At 47.1% G+C, this 15828-nt stretch overlaps 1 protein-coding gene across 6 annotated transcripts in view; it reads left to right on the forward strand.

Moving 5' to 3' along the window:
• Positions 1-293: 293 nt before the first annotated feature.
• SMARCAL1 (SWI/SNF related, matrix associated, actin dependent regulator of chromatin, subfamily a like 1) overlaps positions 294-15828 on the forward strand; it is a 54224-nt gene continuing 38689 nt past the window's right edge. Inside the window, exons 1-7 of one of the 6 annotated variants that reach the window (XM_043577764.1) lie at positions 294-435; positions 1694-1730; positions 2161-3036; positions 3790-3840; positions 7849-8082; positions 10211-10261; positions 15331-15517. In XM_043577764.1, the coding sequence (XP_043433699.1) occupies positions 2220-3036; positions 3790-3840; positions 7849-8082; positions 10211-10261; positions 15331-15517 (1340 nt within the window). In that variant the 5' untranslated portion in view covers positions 294-435; positions 1694-1730; positions 2161-2219. Of the gene's footprint in view, positions 630-1693; positions 1731-2160; positions 3037-3789; positions 3841-7848; positions 8083-10210; positions 10262-15330; positions 15518-15828 lie in introns of all 6 variants that reach the window. The other 5 variants (XM_043577765.1, XM_043577770.1, XM_043577767.1 and 2 more) reach the window with 5 other exon arrangements.

Genomic DNA, 15828 nt, shown 5'->3' on the forward strand with positions numbered 1-15828 from the left:
CGAGGTTATCGACACCTAGAATGGATGCTCCAGGGGATACTTTTTATTAAGAGCTACCAAATCAATCCGCTGTCTGGGATTCCCCTGGAGACAAGCTGAGACCGCGAGACTCTAGTTTGGGGAACTTCTAGTTTCGGAAAGTTCTCGTTTTGGAAACTTTAAGACCTGGTGTTTGCCTAAACCTTTGTGGGCATGGAGGACTACAATTCCCAGGCTGCATCGCTCCAGTCCCGCCCCGCCCACGTCGGTGCGTGTCCTCTAATTCCCTCCAGGGTCGTGGCCCAAACTACAGGTCCCGGAAGACCTTGCGGCACCGGTCCCCATCACCCACTTCATCACTCCCACTTTATGAAGCGTAACTGCGGCCGCGTTGCCTGCTGGGAAGCGAAGTTCTGCGGTGACCTCTCACCCTCCAGGCCCAAGCGCGGCAGTAAGGTGGGCGAACTGGCAGCGCTGGAATACCCGCTCTTAGCCGCCCACCGGGAAGGGTACTCTAGCTCGAGAGGGATCTGGAGAAACCCCTGGGTTCGGGGAGGCCTCAAACGTGGCTCGTGTTCAGTGCCTCTACGGGTGAGAAGGCGGACGAGACCAAATGCCAGCCTGGAAGAGGGAGTCGGCCACGGGGAAGGGTAGATCCAAGTGGAGATAATAGGGGTGGGAGTGGGGCGTGGCGCTCTGTTATTGCCCGGCGGCGGGAGGCGCGCCCACAGAATGGGGTGGAGCAGGGGGCCCCAGCCGAGGGGCGGCGGGGTGTGAATATGGGAGGGTGGGGATGGCTTCAGGACTTGGGGGCTGTTTAGTGGGGTTTCTTCGTCCCCTGGCCTCGCCTCCCGTGGCTAGTGAAGGCAGTCAGCGCACCCGGCTTGGGCCTGGAGATCTTGGGGGTTCAGGAGAGCCCTGGTTGGAAAGTTAGGAGCGTGTTACCCAGGGAGCCTGAGGGCTTCAGCTCTGACCTGGGAACAAAGCCTTTGCCTTATCCTTCCTAACTGCTGGTGGTTAGAGGAAGTGAAAGGTCTTGCGGGTACCATGGAAACTCCATGTGATGCAGAGCTGTGCCCAGGAGAGTCTTAGCAGCAAGGAAAGCTTTAAACCCCTTCAGAGGCGGAACAGCGCTGCTGTATTCCATCCTCAGGTCGTCATTGTAAACCCTCGTGGATGGAGGTCTGGTCTGAACCAAGCCAGAGAAATTGGTGTCCAGCTCCTTGGTTCTAGAATACTGTAAAAGATTGTATTGGTCATAGAAAAATGTCCAAGTAAATAAATTGAAAAAGAAAACCAGGACATGAAAAAGTGTATGTAATGATCTTTTTCTGTAATACATAAATGTTTCTGCTGAATATGTGGCATGCACCTACGGATAGGAATAGAAAAAATCACTCTAAGCTACTCTAAACCACTAACAGTGCTTATTGATGGGTGGTGAGATTACAGACTAATTTTACTCTTTTCTGTACATCTTTTTGTAGCATCTGAGTTTGTACAAGGAGCCTGCATTACTTTTTTTTTTTTTTTTTTTTTTGCTGATTTTTCCAAGCGTCATGGTTGCTCTAACCAGGGCCAACTACTTGTGGCTTTCACCTGGCCACCTGCAGATTGGTTTGCCAGGAAGGATGACAGGATTGAATTCAAGGGGGTGAGTTTAGTGTGCAGTCTATATGAGGCTAATCCTGCCTTCCTTCTTTATTTCTTCCAGATTGGCCAGAGTCTGTGTTCACAAGTGTCACACCATGGTATGTGGCTGTTTTGGTCTATGTCAGTCTAATCCATGATCACTTCTGGTTTGAAGTGTCACCCTTTTCATTATCTGAAAGATCTAGGTTGCACTGCATAACTTCCTTGGGATCTGATAACTCACATTGGCTGGGGGAGATGAGAGGGAGAAAAATATTGCAGCAAAATTACTATTTTAGCTTTGGATTCGATCTTACCTTGCTTTTTGCTTTTTTGTCAGGATCTTTGTTTTAGTGTATGCTACCCACTCTCCCTGTGTGTGTGTGTGTGTGTGTGTGTGTGTGTGTGTGTTTAATTATAAAAGAAACTTTAACATATCCTATGATTGTACTCCTTGTGCATTTCCTGGGACAAAAGCTTGTGAACATAAAGGTAGGAGCATGGCAAATATGTTTGATGTTTATTTCAATATTGTTTTTCCTTCCTCAGCTTTTGCCAAGTTTCTGATTGAAGAGTGACAATCCTTGCATAAGCATTTCCCTGTTAAAATGTCCTTGCCTCTCACAGAGGAGCAGAGGAAAAAAATTGAAGAGAATCGACAGAAGGCTCTGGCCCGTAGAGCTGAGAAATTACTAGCGGAACAGCATCAGCACGCAGGCTCCGGCTCCTCCATTGCCACCAGCTCTTCCCAGTCCAAGCAGGGTCTGCCCCCCAATCTCCCCAGGGAGCCTCCTAAGCCGGTGAGCCATGGTGTCCTTTTCAAACAACAGAATCTCAGCAGTTCATCCACTGGTGACCAAAGACCTGCTAATCCCCACCATTTTCATCTAAGCACTCCACAGCAGGCAAAGGGGAGCGGGAAGATACAAGAAGATGTGCCCACAGCCTGCCTGAGCCACAGCCCACCGAGTCAAATGACTGCCACCAGGGTCTCTCCTCCCTTGGCAAAAAGTCCTCCAGGGGCCCCCACTCAACAGCTGTTGTGTTATCAGTCAGGTCAGGCTTCACACGAGACCAAATCCACACCCTTTGCTAACACAGCTCGTGAGCCTTTGGCCAAAGCAAAGAGTTTCCAGAAGACACCGGCTTCTTCCTTTGGACAGCCACACAGGGACCCTGGATTAGACGCCAAGGCAGAGAGGCCCTCCACCTCGGGGCAGAACATTTCTGACAGCCGCTGTGGTTCAGGGAGTGTGACAGCCAGGCCAGAAGGAAGGCTCCCACAGAAATCGGGGGCCTCGTTCCACAAAGCAGTGAGCTCGCAGCAGGGAACATGCATAAGGAGTGGGGATCGTTTCCAGGTGAAGATCGGGTATAATGCACACCTCATTGCAGTCTTTAAGAGTCTGCCCAGCAGAAGTTACGGTAATGAGCCTTTGGTCTTGTTCTTCTGATGTTTCTTCCTATTTTTAGAGTCTCTTTTAATCTGACAGGTTCTCATAAATACGAAGAGAGCGCATTGGCACATTCTGTCCGTCCAGTTGTTAAAAATTTTTGTTTTTGTTCATGTTTCCTTTTGTAATAGACATCCCTCCAAACAGCTGTCAAACTTGGGGGCTGCCACAGGGCCGAATGGAGAATGGATGAATATTCACTGAGAGGCCAGGTCCCCTGCCGGGTACTTTATTTGTGCTGTAGCACTTAAGCATAACAACCATTTTTTGCGATAGATGAATGTTATTTCCATTTTAAAGGCCATAGAACTGGCTCAGTAAGGGGAAGTAACATGCTGGCATTGGTTCTTCTGGAAGGGCAGAGCCAGGATGTGGTTGGTGCTGCAGCAGCCCAGAGAGCATGCTCCTTCTCACTGTGCTCTGCCTGACTCTACTGGGTCTCGGAGAACTTGGCTTCTAGTTCCACCTCTGTCCTTCTCCCTCTTAGGTGAGGCCATAACGTGCCAGGGCCTGACTTGAGTTCCTCTATAGAGAGTAGAAACACTGTGTTTGCTTTTGGTCCTCTGCAGGGATTTTGTACATCGGTCGGGGCTCTCACTCAACTGTTTTGAACTCAGTACTCATTCATTCGTTAAGCAAGCTTTTACTGAATGTCTAAGTACAACTTATAACGACAGTCATCAACGTCCTTGTGAGCAAACCAAGTACTTCTGTTTCCTTTCAGATCCTGCCACCAAGATGTGGAACTTCAGCATGACCGACTACAGTGCCCTAAGTAAGTGGGCGTGTCATTGCCTGGCATGCAGGGAGAGACTGGCACTAAACAGCTCCCAGAGTAGCAGATGTGGTCCAGCTCATGGTCCAGATGGCATTTAGGACACTCCCGCAGTGTTCTTCTGCCTTCTCACTAACGGCCAGTCTCGGGTGAAGGTCCCCATATGAACAAAAGCTAGCATTTAAAGGAGCTGCTACACAGCAGGTTTTTCTAAGCTTCCTATACAGGCATACCTCAGAGATTTTGCAGGTCTGGTTCCAGACCTCCGCAGTAAAGCAAATGTCACAATAAAGTGACTCAGGCGAAGGTTTTGGTTTCCCAGTGCATATAAAAGTTATGTTTACACCATACCACAGTCTGTTAAGTATGTAGTGGCATGTCTAAAGACAAAGTCTAAGTACAAACCTTAATTAAAAAATACTTTATTGCTGGGCACCTGGTGGCTCAATCACTTCAGCATCTATCAGACCCTTGATTTCGGCTCAGGTCATGATCTCACAGTTAGTGAGATCGAGCCCCATGTTGGGCTGTATGCTGGCTGCTTGGAGTCTGCTTGGGATTCTCTCTCTCCCTCCCTCTCTTCCCCGGCTTGTGTGCTTGCTCTCCCTCTCTCTCTCAAAATAAATGAGTCAGTGTAAAAAAATACTTTGTTGCTAAAAAATGGTAATTATCATCTGAGCTTTCAGCAAGTTGTAATCACTGGTCACAAATCCCTATAACAAATATAATAATAATGAAAGAGTTTGAAATATTGCAAGAATTCCCAAAACGTGACAAAGAGGGAGTGAGCAAATTACTGTTGGAACAATGGCGCTGACACCTTTGCTCGATGCGGGGTCGCCACAAAGCTTCAACTTCTAAAAACGATATTTGCGAAGTACAGTAAAGCAAAGAGCAATAAAACGAGGTATGCCTGTATACGCCGCGTCTTCTGTTTCTCATAACAACCGTTTTACAGATATCTGGGAAAACTGAGACCCAGAGAGGATAAGTAACTAAAATAGGATCACACAGCCAGTGAGTTGCACAACTGGGATTCAGACCCACACAGTCTGACTTCAGAGTGCACGTTCCCACTGGAGTGCTGGCTCCAGCTACGACAGGAAGCTGGCTGCCCCGAGAGTAACGGCTCGGCAAACAGCACCCATCCTCACAACGCTATGTGGCTAGTTAACCTGAGCGCTCAGGCTCCAGCGGATACCGTTAACCCAGCCTGGCCCATTGTCAGAGTCCCCAGATGCCCCACTCTGTCTTCTCACATTTTATTGACTCTTACACCAAGGTTTTCATCACCTTGGTGCCTGGAGCCTACATCTCTGTCTATGCGTCAGCCTGGAGGTTCTGGTCTCCCATTTTCGTCCTCTCTTTTCTCAGCCATTTCTATGCTCCCTTTTTCCCCACCTGGCTCAAATAGGGAAAAGGTGAGGCCTGTCAAGGTCACTTCTCTGTGGGTTTGGGGCATTGAGGTAGAATTGTCTGGAGCCACCAGTCGTTTCTGGGCGTGAGGGGTGATGGGACGGCCCCCTGCAGAACTTCCTGTGTCTCTCTTTGGAGTCCCACCTCTTTAAATGTATGGCGTCAGGTGATATCCCTTTCTTTGGTAGCTGCTGGTGATGTTTTTTGGGGGGAGGGCTCACTTCTACTGTTATTTTAATCCATTTGTTAGGTCTTGGGAGGGGGAGAGCCAGTACTCTGGGTTAAGATTGCAGGTTTCAACACCTGGTTTTCTCATTTTTGCTCAGTTTAGATCAGTGAGTTCCACTGTCATGGGTTTGTTTTACTGTCTTTTTACTCCTTTCTCACAACACATGGTGACTTGGATGACTTCTGCTTTTGCAAATTCATTTCGGTTTTCCGTGTGATATGGTTGCTTTTTGTAACGCCCCACATCTTTTTTAAAAACTGGTTATTGGGTGGCACCTGGGTGGCTCAGTTGATTGAGAATCCCGCTTCGGCTCAGGTCATGATCTCGCAGTTTGTGGGATCGAGCCCTGCATCGGGCTCTGTGCTGACAGCTGAGCCTGGAGCCTGTTTCGGATTCTCTCTCTCCCCCTCTCTCGGCCCCTGTCCTGCACACTGTCTCTCTCAAAATAAATAAATAAGCTTAAAAAAGAAACGGACTATTGGGCACAAAATTCTCCCTATTGCTTTTAGATGACTTTTACTGCTTATGAATAACTTCGTTCCTCTCTACATCCTTACCAGTGTTTTGCCCAATTGACCCGCTGTCTGCTGAGATAGCCCTTGAACACTCGCGCAGTGACCGTGGACTTGTGTGTTCATCCTTGCTCTTTTTCCTCTCTGTTGAAGTACAGTTGACACACAGCGTTACGTCAGTTTCAGGTATACAGCATGGTGACTCAGCAGCTCTGTGTTACGCGGTGCTCAGCACGAGGACAGCCACCATCTGCCCTTGGTCTTTATTTTTCAGATAGGTTTATGATGTGTCTTCACAGTGGCTTATGCTTTTTATCAGTGTCGTGTGTAAAGACTGTTGGTCTTGCTGCCGACTTGCTCTAGGCGGACCTGTGGATTTTGTCTTTTTAACCCTGCCACATCTGCGTCATAGAACGTGTAGAAAGTATATCATCGTGCAAGGAACAACTATTCCCCCATAGTCTCCCCACTCAGTTAACCACTATTAGCATTTTGGTTCTGTGCCTTCCAGCCTTTTTTCTAGGCGTTAAAATGTACACACTTTATTTTTGTATTAACGGTGAACGTTAACCACTAACTCTGAGCTATAAAGAGGCAGGTGTCCATTACCGGACCACTCTGACCTCTAAAAAAATGATTTCATTTGGTTAAACTTAATATTGGCTTTTTGTATGTCTGTCTTTTCTAAAATTTCTTACTAAAAACAATTAATGGTCGTATAACATTCCGTGGTATAAATGTGTCACAAGTTGCTTAAATCATTTCCTTTTTATTTCATTTGTATCCGCTCTGGGTTTTTCCAGTGTTAAAGCTGTAAGAAATAACCTGTATCCGTTAATCTCTGTATTTTCAGTTGTCAGTTTGGATAGATTCCTGGAAGTGGAATCATTATCAGTGTTTAGGACTCTTCCTAGATAATACCAAACTGTTTTCCAAAAGGTTTTATTCCCAACTAGCAATGCAGATATCTGTTTGTGTGTTTTTTTAAGTTTATTTATTTTGAGAGAGAGAGCACGAGAGCCGGGGAGGGGCAGAGAGAGAGAGAGAGAGAGAGAGAGAGAGAGAAAGAATCCCGAACAGTGTGGAGCCGGATGCAGGGCTTGAACCACAAATTGCGAGATCATGACCTGAGCTGAAATCAAGAGTCAGATGGTCAACCTTCTGAGCCACCCAGGCGCTCTTTTTTTTTTTTAATCTTGCAAATTTGATGAGTAAAAATGGCTTTTTATTTCTCTGATTATATGTGACATCGAACACTTCTCCAGATGTTAGTCATTTCTCCCCTCTTTTGAGTTCGTTAGTGAGCTCTACTCACATTTCTTGCAAAAATCTTTATTTGGTAGTTGTGCCTTTCAATTCCATTTGGTTTTTTCGACAGTTTAGTTTTATATAGTCAAATCTGTTAATCTATAAGATGCATCCGTAACAGATAAAATAAGGCTTGCAACTGCGTTTTTGGACTGATGGTTCTGTGTCTCTTTCCCTGGTTCTCCAAGCGGTAGCAGAGCAGTGACCTGGGGGTCAGGTGAAGGGCACGATTTCTGGGTGTTGACCTCAGTGGCTTCTGTGACACAGCAACAGAAGTTCTCTAATAAGGTCACACATCTTGGTGAGATCCCTCCTCCCCCTGTTCATTTGTGCGTTTTTTAATTTGAACACTTAAGGAGCAGAAGTTCCATTCAGTAACCCTGCAGTTCCCAACGCCCCAGTGAAAGCACGCTCGCAAGCCTTCCTAATCTAACCAAGCTTTTTCTCGAGTCCCATCCCTGCCCTTCTCCTTTGCCTGTCCGAGCACCCCCAGGGTGCTGTGAAAGTCATCCACCTTGTCACATACGTCCTTTTCTTCCGCAGTGAAAGCAGCCCAGAGCCTCCCCTCCGTCACCCTGCAGCCTTTGGAAGAGGCCGAGGACAGCAGGGAGTTGCCCTCTGCTGGTGGTGTAGTCCAGGCCTGCCTGCCTTCAGCTCCCTCCCTTGCCTTTGTCAAAGGGCGATGCGTGCTCATCTCCCGGGCCCGCTTTGAGGCAGACATCGGCTACTCTGAACATCTGACTGCACTGTTTAAGCAGATGGATTCCAGAAATTATGGCAAGTACTTGGCTTCCGCCTGATTCCCAGGATGCATGGTGGTCCATGTTCTCACACAGGTTGTTTTTCTCTGTTTGAATATTCAGAAGTGATTTTTGTCCTAGGAGAGCTCAAAAAATAGGCATATGCCATAAAAATAAATGCCCTGGGGTAGACGGAGTCAGTGGTTGTCCAACTTGAGCGTGCATCCAAACCACTTGGGGGGCTTGGTGACAGATTGCCTGACAGATTGCCAGGCCCCGCTCCCAGAATAAACACTGATGCCTGGTTCCCAGCTGCAGATACTGATTTAACTGTTGCGAGGTGGGGCCTGGGTATTGGTATTTGTAAAAGTCTAATAATCAGCCAGAATTGAACACCGCCGGCCAAAGCAGAGCAGTTGTGCTTTAGTTTTTGTGAAGCTCTTGAAAAGGTGCCCCATGAGAACACGGGGCAGAAGTTAGTTTTAAGAATTCTGCACTACCGGGTTTCATTCTCAGCTTGGGCTTTTATGTGGCTGTTATGGATCAATATTTCCCATCCTTGATACAGTTTTAGTCTTTTCTGTAGGTGAGTATGAAAGCAAACCTTTGAAACCTCATGCCTTTGAGACATCATGTTTAGGCAATCTTATGGAAGAAGCCTCTATAGAATTACTTGCTCAGTGAGCTTTCATCAGGGTTTGGGGCTCCTTCCGGAGAAGGGTGATGCCAGCCATTACTGTTTTATTCCTTGTGTGGATCGAGTTTTAACTCACAAGGGCCGCCTGCTGAGTGGGATTTGGGTGAGATGTGCCGGGGCCTGTCCTAAGGCCAGATGAGCCACGGACACGAGGGCCAGGGTTCTTTGCCTTCCGGGCTCCCTTGGATTTTCGACTTCAGTTTGGAGTAGGCTGCCCTTAAAAGGCCGGTACAGAAGGCCTGTGTGTATTCCACAAAGAGTGACCTTTGAAATCACACCAAATAGATACGGTCTGCTGTTTTGGAAATGTGAACAGCTAAAATATTGGCACCCAGTCCTGCCCACGCTCAGACATCTAGAAACCGTGAGTGGATTTTTTTTTTTTTTTTTGGCCGTCACTGCTATTCACAGACTTCCCCGTTTGCTGCTCTGCCAGTGTCCGGGTCAAGCTGTTGTCACGAAGAGTGTCCTGTACTATTCCCACGGCGGGAGTAGCCTGTCTGCCTTTGGTCTGTCAGATTACACCGGGGCCACCTTGCTTTTTGTTCAGAACCTGACTCACTATGTTTATGCAGCTTGTTCCCTAACCACCTTGCTTTCTCCGTTGGTCATACAGAGAAGAGTTCATGTCCGCTGTCCAGAAGGCATTTATCTGCAACTATGTAGCTTTCATGATTTTCTCAGAAGGTAGCTCGGTAGGGGAGCCTCTCTAAGAACTTAGCTACGGTTGGGTAGTGAGACACTCCCCTTCTTGGTTAGTACTGTGTGTGGTGTGTACTATGCCAATCAGTGGATGGCATCATACTAATAACAACAATAATAATTTATAGTTGCTAGCTTTCTTTTGAGTGCTTATTGTTTGCCAGGCACAGTTTCATAAGCATTTAATACTTAAATCTCATATAATCCTCCTGAAAATCCTGTGAGGCAGGAGCTGTAGTGTCCTCATTTTTCAGGTGTGGAAACTGAGGCACAGCGGTGTTACATAATTTTCCCAAGGTCACACAGCTAGGAAGCGGCAGAACTGGGATTTGAACTGGTGTTTGACCACTCTGACCCCGGTACCCAGCTTATAGGGTAGTGAGGTGCATGTGAACCTCTTGATACTATGCCTGGCTTAAAGTAAGCACCGGATAAGTGTAAGCTACTGTAATTATCCCCATCTTGGAAATTCAGGGCCTTTCTGACCTGTCAGGCCATGCCCGGTCACGTATCACCGTAGGACCCTTTATCACCCCCTTAACAATGCAGTATTATTGCCACATCGGTTTGTCTTTCCTCCCTGAATCCTGTGAAAGCCATGCGGGCAGGTGCTCCTAGCCTCTGTGTCCCCACTGGCGGGCACAGGACCAGCCACCTCATCCTGGCTTTCTGGAGATTTATGAAACCAGGGAATGAACGAATAAGTGTAATGACGTCGCAGAAGGGCAGGCTGTCACGTTGGCTTGTGTGTTTCTTATCATTGCAGATGCCAAGACCAGAAGGTGGAGCTTTCTCTTGGAAGAGCACAATAAATTAAGTGAGATGCCTGCCTTGCTTGTTTCATATCATGCTGTTGTTAAGCTTTAATTATCTGCCTTAAATTTAACATATTTTTAAAGAGCACCACCCCACCCCCCCATCCCCTGCCTGTGGTAAGTTCACCTGCTTGTGCCCAGGACATGTGAAGGTGAAGATGGTCCCAGGCAGCCACACCCCGTCTGCTGAGATGGTGGCTTTGGGGCAGCTCGGGCAAACACAGGACCTCTTCTTCCATCCGAGTGCGGCCGTGCTAGTCAAGTTCCCGAGGCCCGTGCAACTTCCCACCTATCGTAGAAGTGTTAGATGTGGACTTTGGGAATCAGTTGAGCTGGGTTTGCTTTGTGTAGATGGAAGCCACTATAGATTCCCTCTAAGAAAGGCTCTCGGTTTGCTACGAGAACCAGATGATCAACGAAGGTTGCAGGGTCTAGGTGGCTGTGGGCTTTGTAGCACGCGTAGCATTTAATAAGCCCTTGGAAACTGACTAAGGGAAGGGATGTGTGTACAGCTATCAGTATAAGAAGGAGAAGCCAGTTGGGCTTACCATTTTTCCTCTCTGTGCTTTGCATGGGTCGGGCAGTAAATTCTAGTGTCCCTGAGAAAGGGGGGACATGGGCATAGCTCAGCCTGCCCTGGAACGCCCATCTGTCACCCATCTTCCAAGCTGCACAGTCCTGCAGTGGGTCTGTGGCTGGCGCCACTTAGGTTCCTCCTGCTTGGCCCCCTGAGGACTTGCTGGGCCTTCGAGCCAGTGCTGGTCCCAGTCAGGCCAGGAGAGACATGATCCAGGGGGCAGCTCTGAGTCATTGCCCATCTTGCCCACCAGCCCAGGACTTTCAGCAAGAGGGAGAAGCTGGGTTTCTTCTCTCTGTCTCCTCCTCAAGCGACTGAGTAGGTGACATCAGGTAGAGAATTCAACATTCTGGGTCTCCTCTGTCCTTTCAGTGAAAAAAAGGGGTCTTTACTCTGTTTCTATCCTACTGACAGAAGTTAAATAGAAGAGAAGTGTTTCTGATTCCTTGTGGAAGGACTTGCAGCAAACCCAAGGTTAAGTGTGACTGTGACGGGGTCCTTATTTAGCACCAGCAAACACTGGCTGACATGACGACAGTGACCGACATTGAGCTGAGGCCCTGTGGCTGCGGCTTTCTGGAACTTGTGGTTCAGAGGGAACTATTTGGCCAAAGCTAAATTTTTGATAAGCAGTAGGAGTGAGTGTTTCCCTCTTGCCCCTTTGTTTTTCAACCGCAGGAAGGCATATAATTATGTTAGCTATAAAGGCTTTGACTTTTACGGACCAACACGAAGCAGGAAATGTACGGCCTTAGCGGAGGAATGTAATGGAAAACCATGTCTCGTGACTCCTGTAACATTATATAATGGTTCCAAATCTTGTGTGTGCCATAGACTCTTTGAAATACCTGAGGAACACGATGGATTCTTCACCCAGAAAAATGCACATCCTGGCCACACGTGAAATTTTGCATTTCACGTTAATAATTCTGCAGATCTTAAGAATTCTAGTGTTAGGGCTCAGATTGCTGTGTTACATGCTATCTTGTCATTACAGCGACTGGTGGAAGAGAAGACTGATTCTACACATTTCATAGATTGCAAAAATCTTGGACCCAGAGAAAGGAGGAAACAGTTGTCTTCCTCATTGGGAGCGTTGTAGGCTTACAATCAGGCCAGTGACAGAAGTCAGACCAGGCTGGTGATCTTGAGGTTGTAGCATGACCTGTTTGGAAATGTAGATGCCAGCACCGTGAATAAGAGGCTGAGGAGACAAGGCTCTTCAGAATACTCCAGTTTAGCTCCCATTTTGTTGACAGACTGCAGACCTGGGCCTCTCCTCCACCCCCAGCCCTCGTTCCTCCTGTGTGAAGTTAGGTTCCTGGCCCTGAGCTACTGAGCGTGTGCATTTGAAACTCATTAAGAAATGACAGTAAGACCTCCTGAGTGCATGAATGCTTATTGATGACATGGTGACAGTTATTTTCTCCAGATAACGGTGAATCTAAGAGCTTTCCTTCTCCCTCTTTTCTAAGTGACTTGAGGCCTTTCGCCCACAGTGAAATTGGCATAAGGCCTTTTGTTTTCGCCCGGCTGTCACAGTCCAGAAGGGCTCTGCATCCCCCTCACTGATCTTGTCTTGTCAGCTGCTATTTGAAAACACTAACATCTCTCTGCTCTGTGGCTCAGTAGCATTCTGCCGAAGAGCAATTTTACAGAAACGATTTCTAGATGACTCATGAAGCCAGACAGCACATTCCTGTCATCTTCCAGCACCTGGAAAGGACATTAGTGACTTGGGGGGCTGTCTCAGAAACTTACCCACTTGGCTGAACCAGCAGCGTAGGACCACGGAGGCAGTAGCTGGTGGGAGACCGAGTGGAGGTTGCTTTTTCCTCTTGAACGGCTGGGAGAACATAATGCTTACAAAGCACCACATTTCACACCGGCCGGGTCGTCATCCTTTTCTTAGCTTCCATCAGGTATTTGAGCACCGGCGGTCACCAGGATTAAAATAAAAATGGTTTCTGAAAGCACACGGAGTGCTCAGTCTCCTGAAGTGTGCACAAATCAGCATGTGCAGATTTAATTTGGAGGCATAAAATGTATTTCTCTGTCAGTAGGGGAAGTCTCTTTTATATTAAAGCCATCAACCTTACCTAATTTCTTATCATGGTGATTCTGTTCACGCAAACGGTTTCCAGAAATAACTGGTACGTACATTTAGTGAGAGATGGAAATGGATTTAAATATGTTGAGACTACAGAGCAATTTAAGGTAGCAGTCAGATGGCTCAGCCCTCCATCTTGAGATCAGTACTTACAATGGTAGCCATTTGATGAAGTGGCAGAAGACTTGGAGTACCTCGTGAGGATATTAAGAAAAGACGTGACCATGTGGCACACAGAACCAACAACCTTAGAATTTCCAGTACGACTGGGTAGAAATGAAATACACCCAGTTTCTTGTTTGGTTCCCTTTACCAGGTTCCTGAAGACAGTTAGCCCCTTGGTGGGTTACTGTGACTCCCAAGGTGCCCGTGAGAAGGGAAAGGACGAAGAGCAACAGAAGATCCGCAGACAGGAGTTACTCTTCTAATTAGATTTTTCAAAGGACAATGATAAAAGGGAAGGCCATCTCGAAAGCCTCAACCCATAGGACAGCAGGCTGTGATTAGTAGATTGCTGATAATTCCTCCACCAGTGACGTCTAGGTCTGTCATCTTTGGTGTTTAACTTGTTTCTCTCCCACCCCCAGAATTATCTGTTTTGTTTGTACCTCTGGTTTATTCTTTTTCTGTTTCTCTCTTTTTTTTTTTTTTTCAATGTTTATTTATTTTTGGGACAGAGAGAGACAGAGCATGAACGGGGGAGGGGCAGAGAGAGAGGGAGACACAGAATCGGAAACAGGCTCCAGGCTCTGAGCCATCAGCCCAGAGCCTGACGCGGGGCTCGAACTCACAGACCGCGAGATCGTGACCTGGCTGAAGTCGGACGCTTAACCGACTGCGCCACCCAGGCGCCCCTTCTGTTTCTCTCTTAAATAAAGGAGCTTCTTTTTCTTCCCTCTTAATTTTAAAATCGGGTGAGGCTAAATTCTTTCAAAAAGCAAAACCATTGAAATTAATTTCCTTTCGTTTCTTGTAGGTCCCAAGTAACTTTTCCCACTTGGGGTAATGGCTCTGACTGGAAGGAGAGATTTCCCTGTCCGTTATATAGGGGTCTGGAACCAGCACACTTGGAAGGAAAGTAAAGACCCCTAAATACAAGCTTTAATTGAAAGAGTCAGAGTAATAGTCACTCTTAGGAACGGTTTAGACTCTGAACTTGGCAGAGGTTGGTAAACTTTTTTTGTAAAGGGCCAGATAGTAAGTATTTTAGGCTTTGTGGGCTATGTGGTCTCCCATCTACTTGATTTTGTCATTGTGGCAAGCAGGCAGACAGTTGTCATGGCTGTGTTCCAGTAACACTTTATCTACAAAAGCAGACAGTAGGCTGGTTTGGCCCGCAGGTCTAAGCTTGCCAACCTACTTTAGAGGTGCTCTCAGGTCACCTCCAAACCAAGGAACTTGGTCGTCTGCTTCACCATTGATGTCACTGCTGTAAAGCTCACCTCTCTCAAGGGGAGATCGGTATTCTGTCTTACGGAAAGGGTCTCAAGTGTGCAGGGCCATTTGTATTCTTATAAGTTGGTGGACTCAGCGTGACTCTGCCTTTTGTCATTGCTATTGTTGTTGTTTATAAATAGCCCTACTGTCCTCCTGATCTTTCTTGGAAACACCTAACAGCTTCTCTGCACAGAGCACAGTGCTTCCTTGCCTATCAACAGCAGATAACTTAGAGTTCTCAATTTCTCAAGCATCAAAACCCAAATAAAACAAGAAGAGGGGTGCCTGGGTGGCTCAGTCAGTTAAGCATCCGACTCTTGATTTCGACTTAGGTCATGATCTCACAGTTCATGAGTTTGAGCCTTGCATCAGGCTCTGCCCTAACAGAGCGGAGCCTACTTGGAATTCTCTCTGTCTCTGTCTCTGTCTCTCTGCCCATCCCCTGCTCTCGCACTTTCTCTCTCTAGATAAATAAATAAACTTAAAAAAAATGAAGAGAATGGAAATGACAAGATTTATTCATTCTATATCTTGCTTTTTCATGGGTCTTTCTGGGCTGATTTTTAAGAATGTGGGTCCTTATTTATTTGAGTGGGAATACTGAGAGAATTGTTTTTAAATTACTTTAGGTTAAAAAAAAAAAGAGTCACAGAAACATTTGCAATTCTTCCGAGTGTCCGTGTAGTGTAGAAAATCAATTTGGCATTAGTGACTGCCCTCTTATTTGCAGAAACTAAGGGATAGAGAGGGAAAACCAGTTCTCTAGCCTTATGGACTTGCTCAGGATGTGACCGTCATCCCACAGGTTTCTCTCCGGTTACGTTTTTGAGAAAACGGCATGTGCCAGAATTCCAGCCACCGAGCTCTGTATTTTGAAGCGCCCTCCCTGTCCTTAGCTCTCGTGGGCATTAGCGCTTCCATTCATACCCTTCTGTGCTCCTTTCTAGTTGCACAAGTGCGCTGCCTTCCACAAGTTCAGCTGGATCCTCTGCCCAAGACACTCACCCTGGCTTTCGCTTCACAGCTGGAGAAGACGTCTCCATGTGTCCCAGAAACCATCCCTGAGGCAGACCTTTCTGGAGTGGACTCCAAGCTCGTGTCCAGTCTGCTGCCCTTCCAGAGAGTGGGAGTCAAGTAGGTTCTTGGTCTTCTTCTTGCTTGGACTCCATCACTTAGTACAAATGGGGTTCAGATGCTTCTTCTCTTAGGAACATTCATCTTTCATGGACATCTAGGAGCAGCTAGGCATTAAACAGCCAGGTGTGCGGTCAGCAAAGCCTGATTATAACCATTGATTGCAAATTCTATGAGTTGATCGGGACTCTGGATCGCAGGTGTGCAGATACCCAACGAGGAGAGAGATTTCTCAGTGCATGGAGTAGACAACCAAGGGTCTCCAAAGATCCCATCACACCTCCCTGTCTCACTCTCGGCTCGGCTCTCTC

Source organism: Prionailurus bengalensis, chromosome C1, assembly GCF_016509475.1.
Source record: "Prionailurus bengalensis isolate Pbe53 chromosome C1, Fcat_Pben_1.1_paternal_pri, whole genome shotgun sequence".
In the NCBI taxonomy this organism is placed as follows: domain Eukaryota; kingdom Metazoa; phylum Chordata; class Mammalia; order Carnivora; family Felidae; genus Prionailurus; species Prionailurus bengalensis.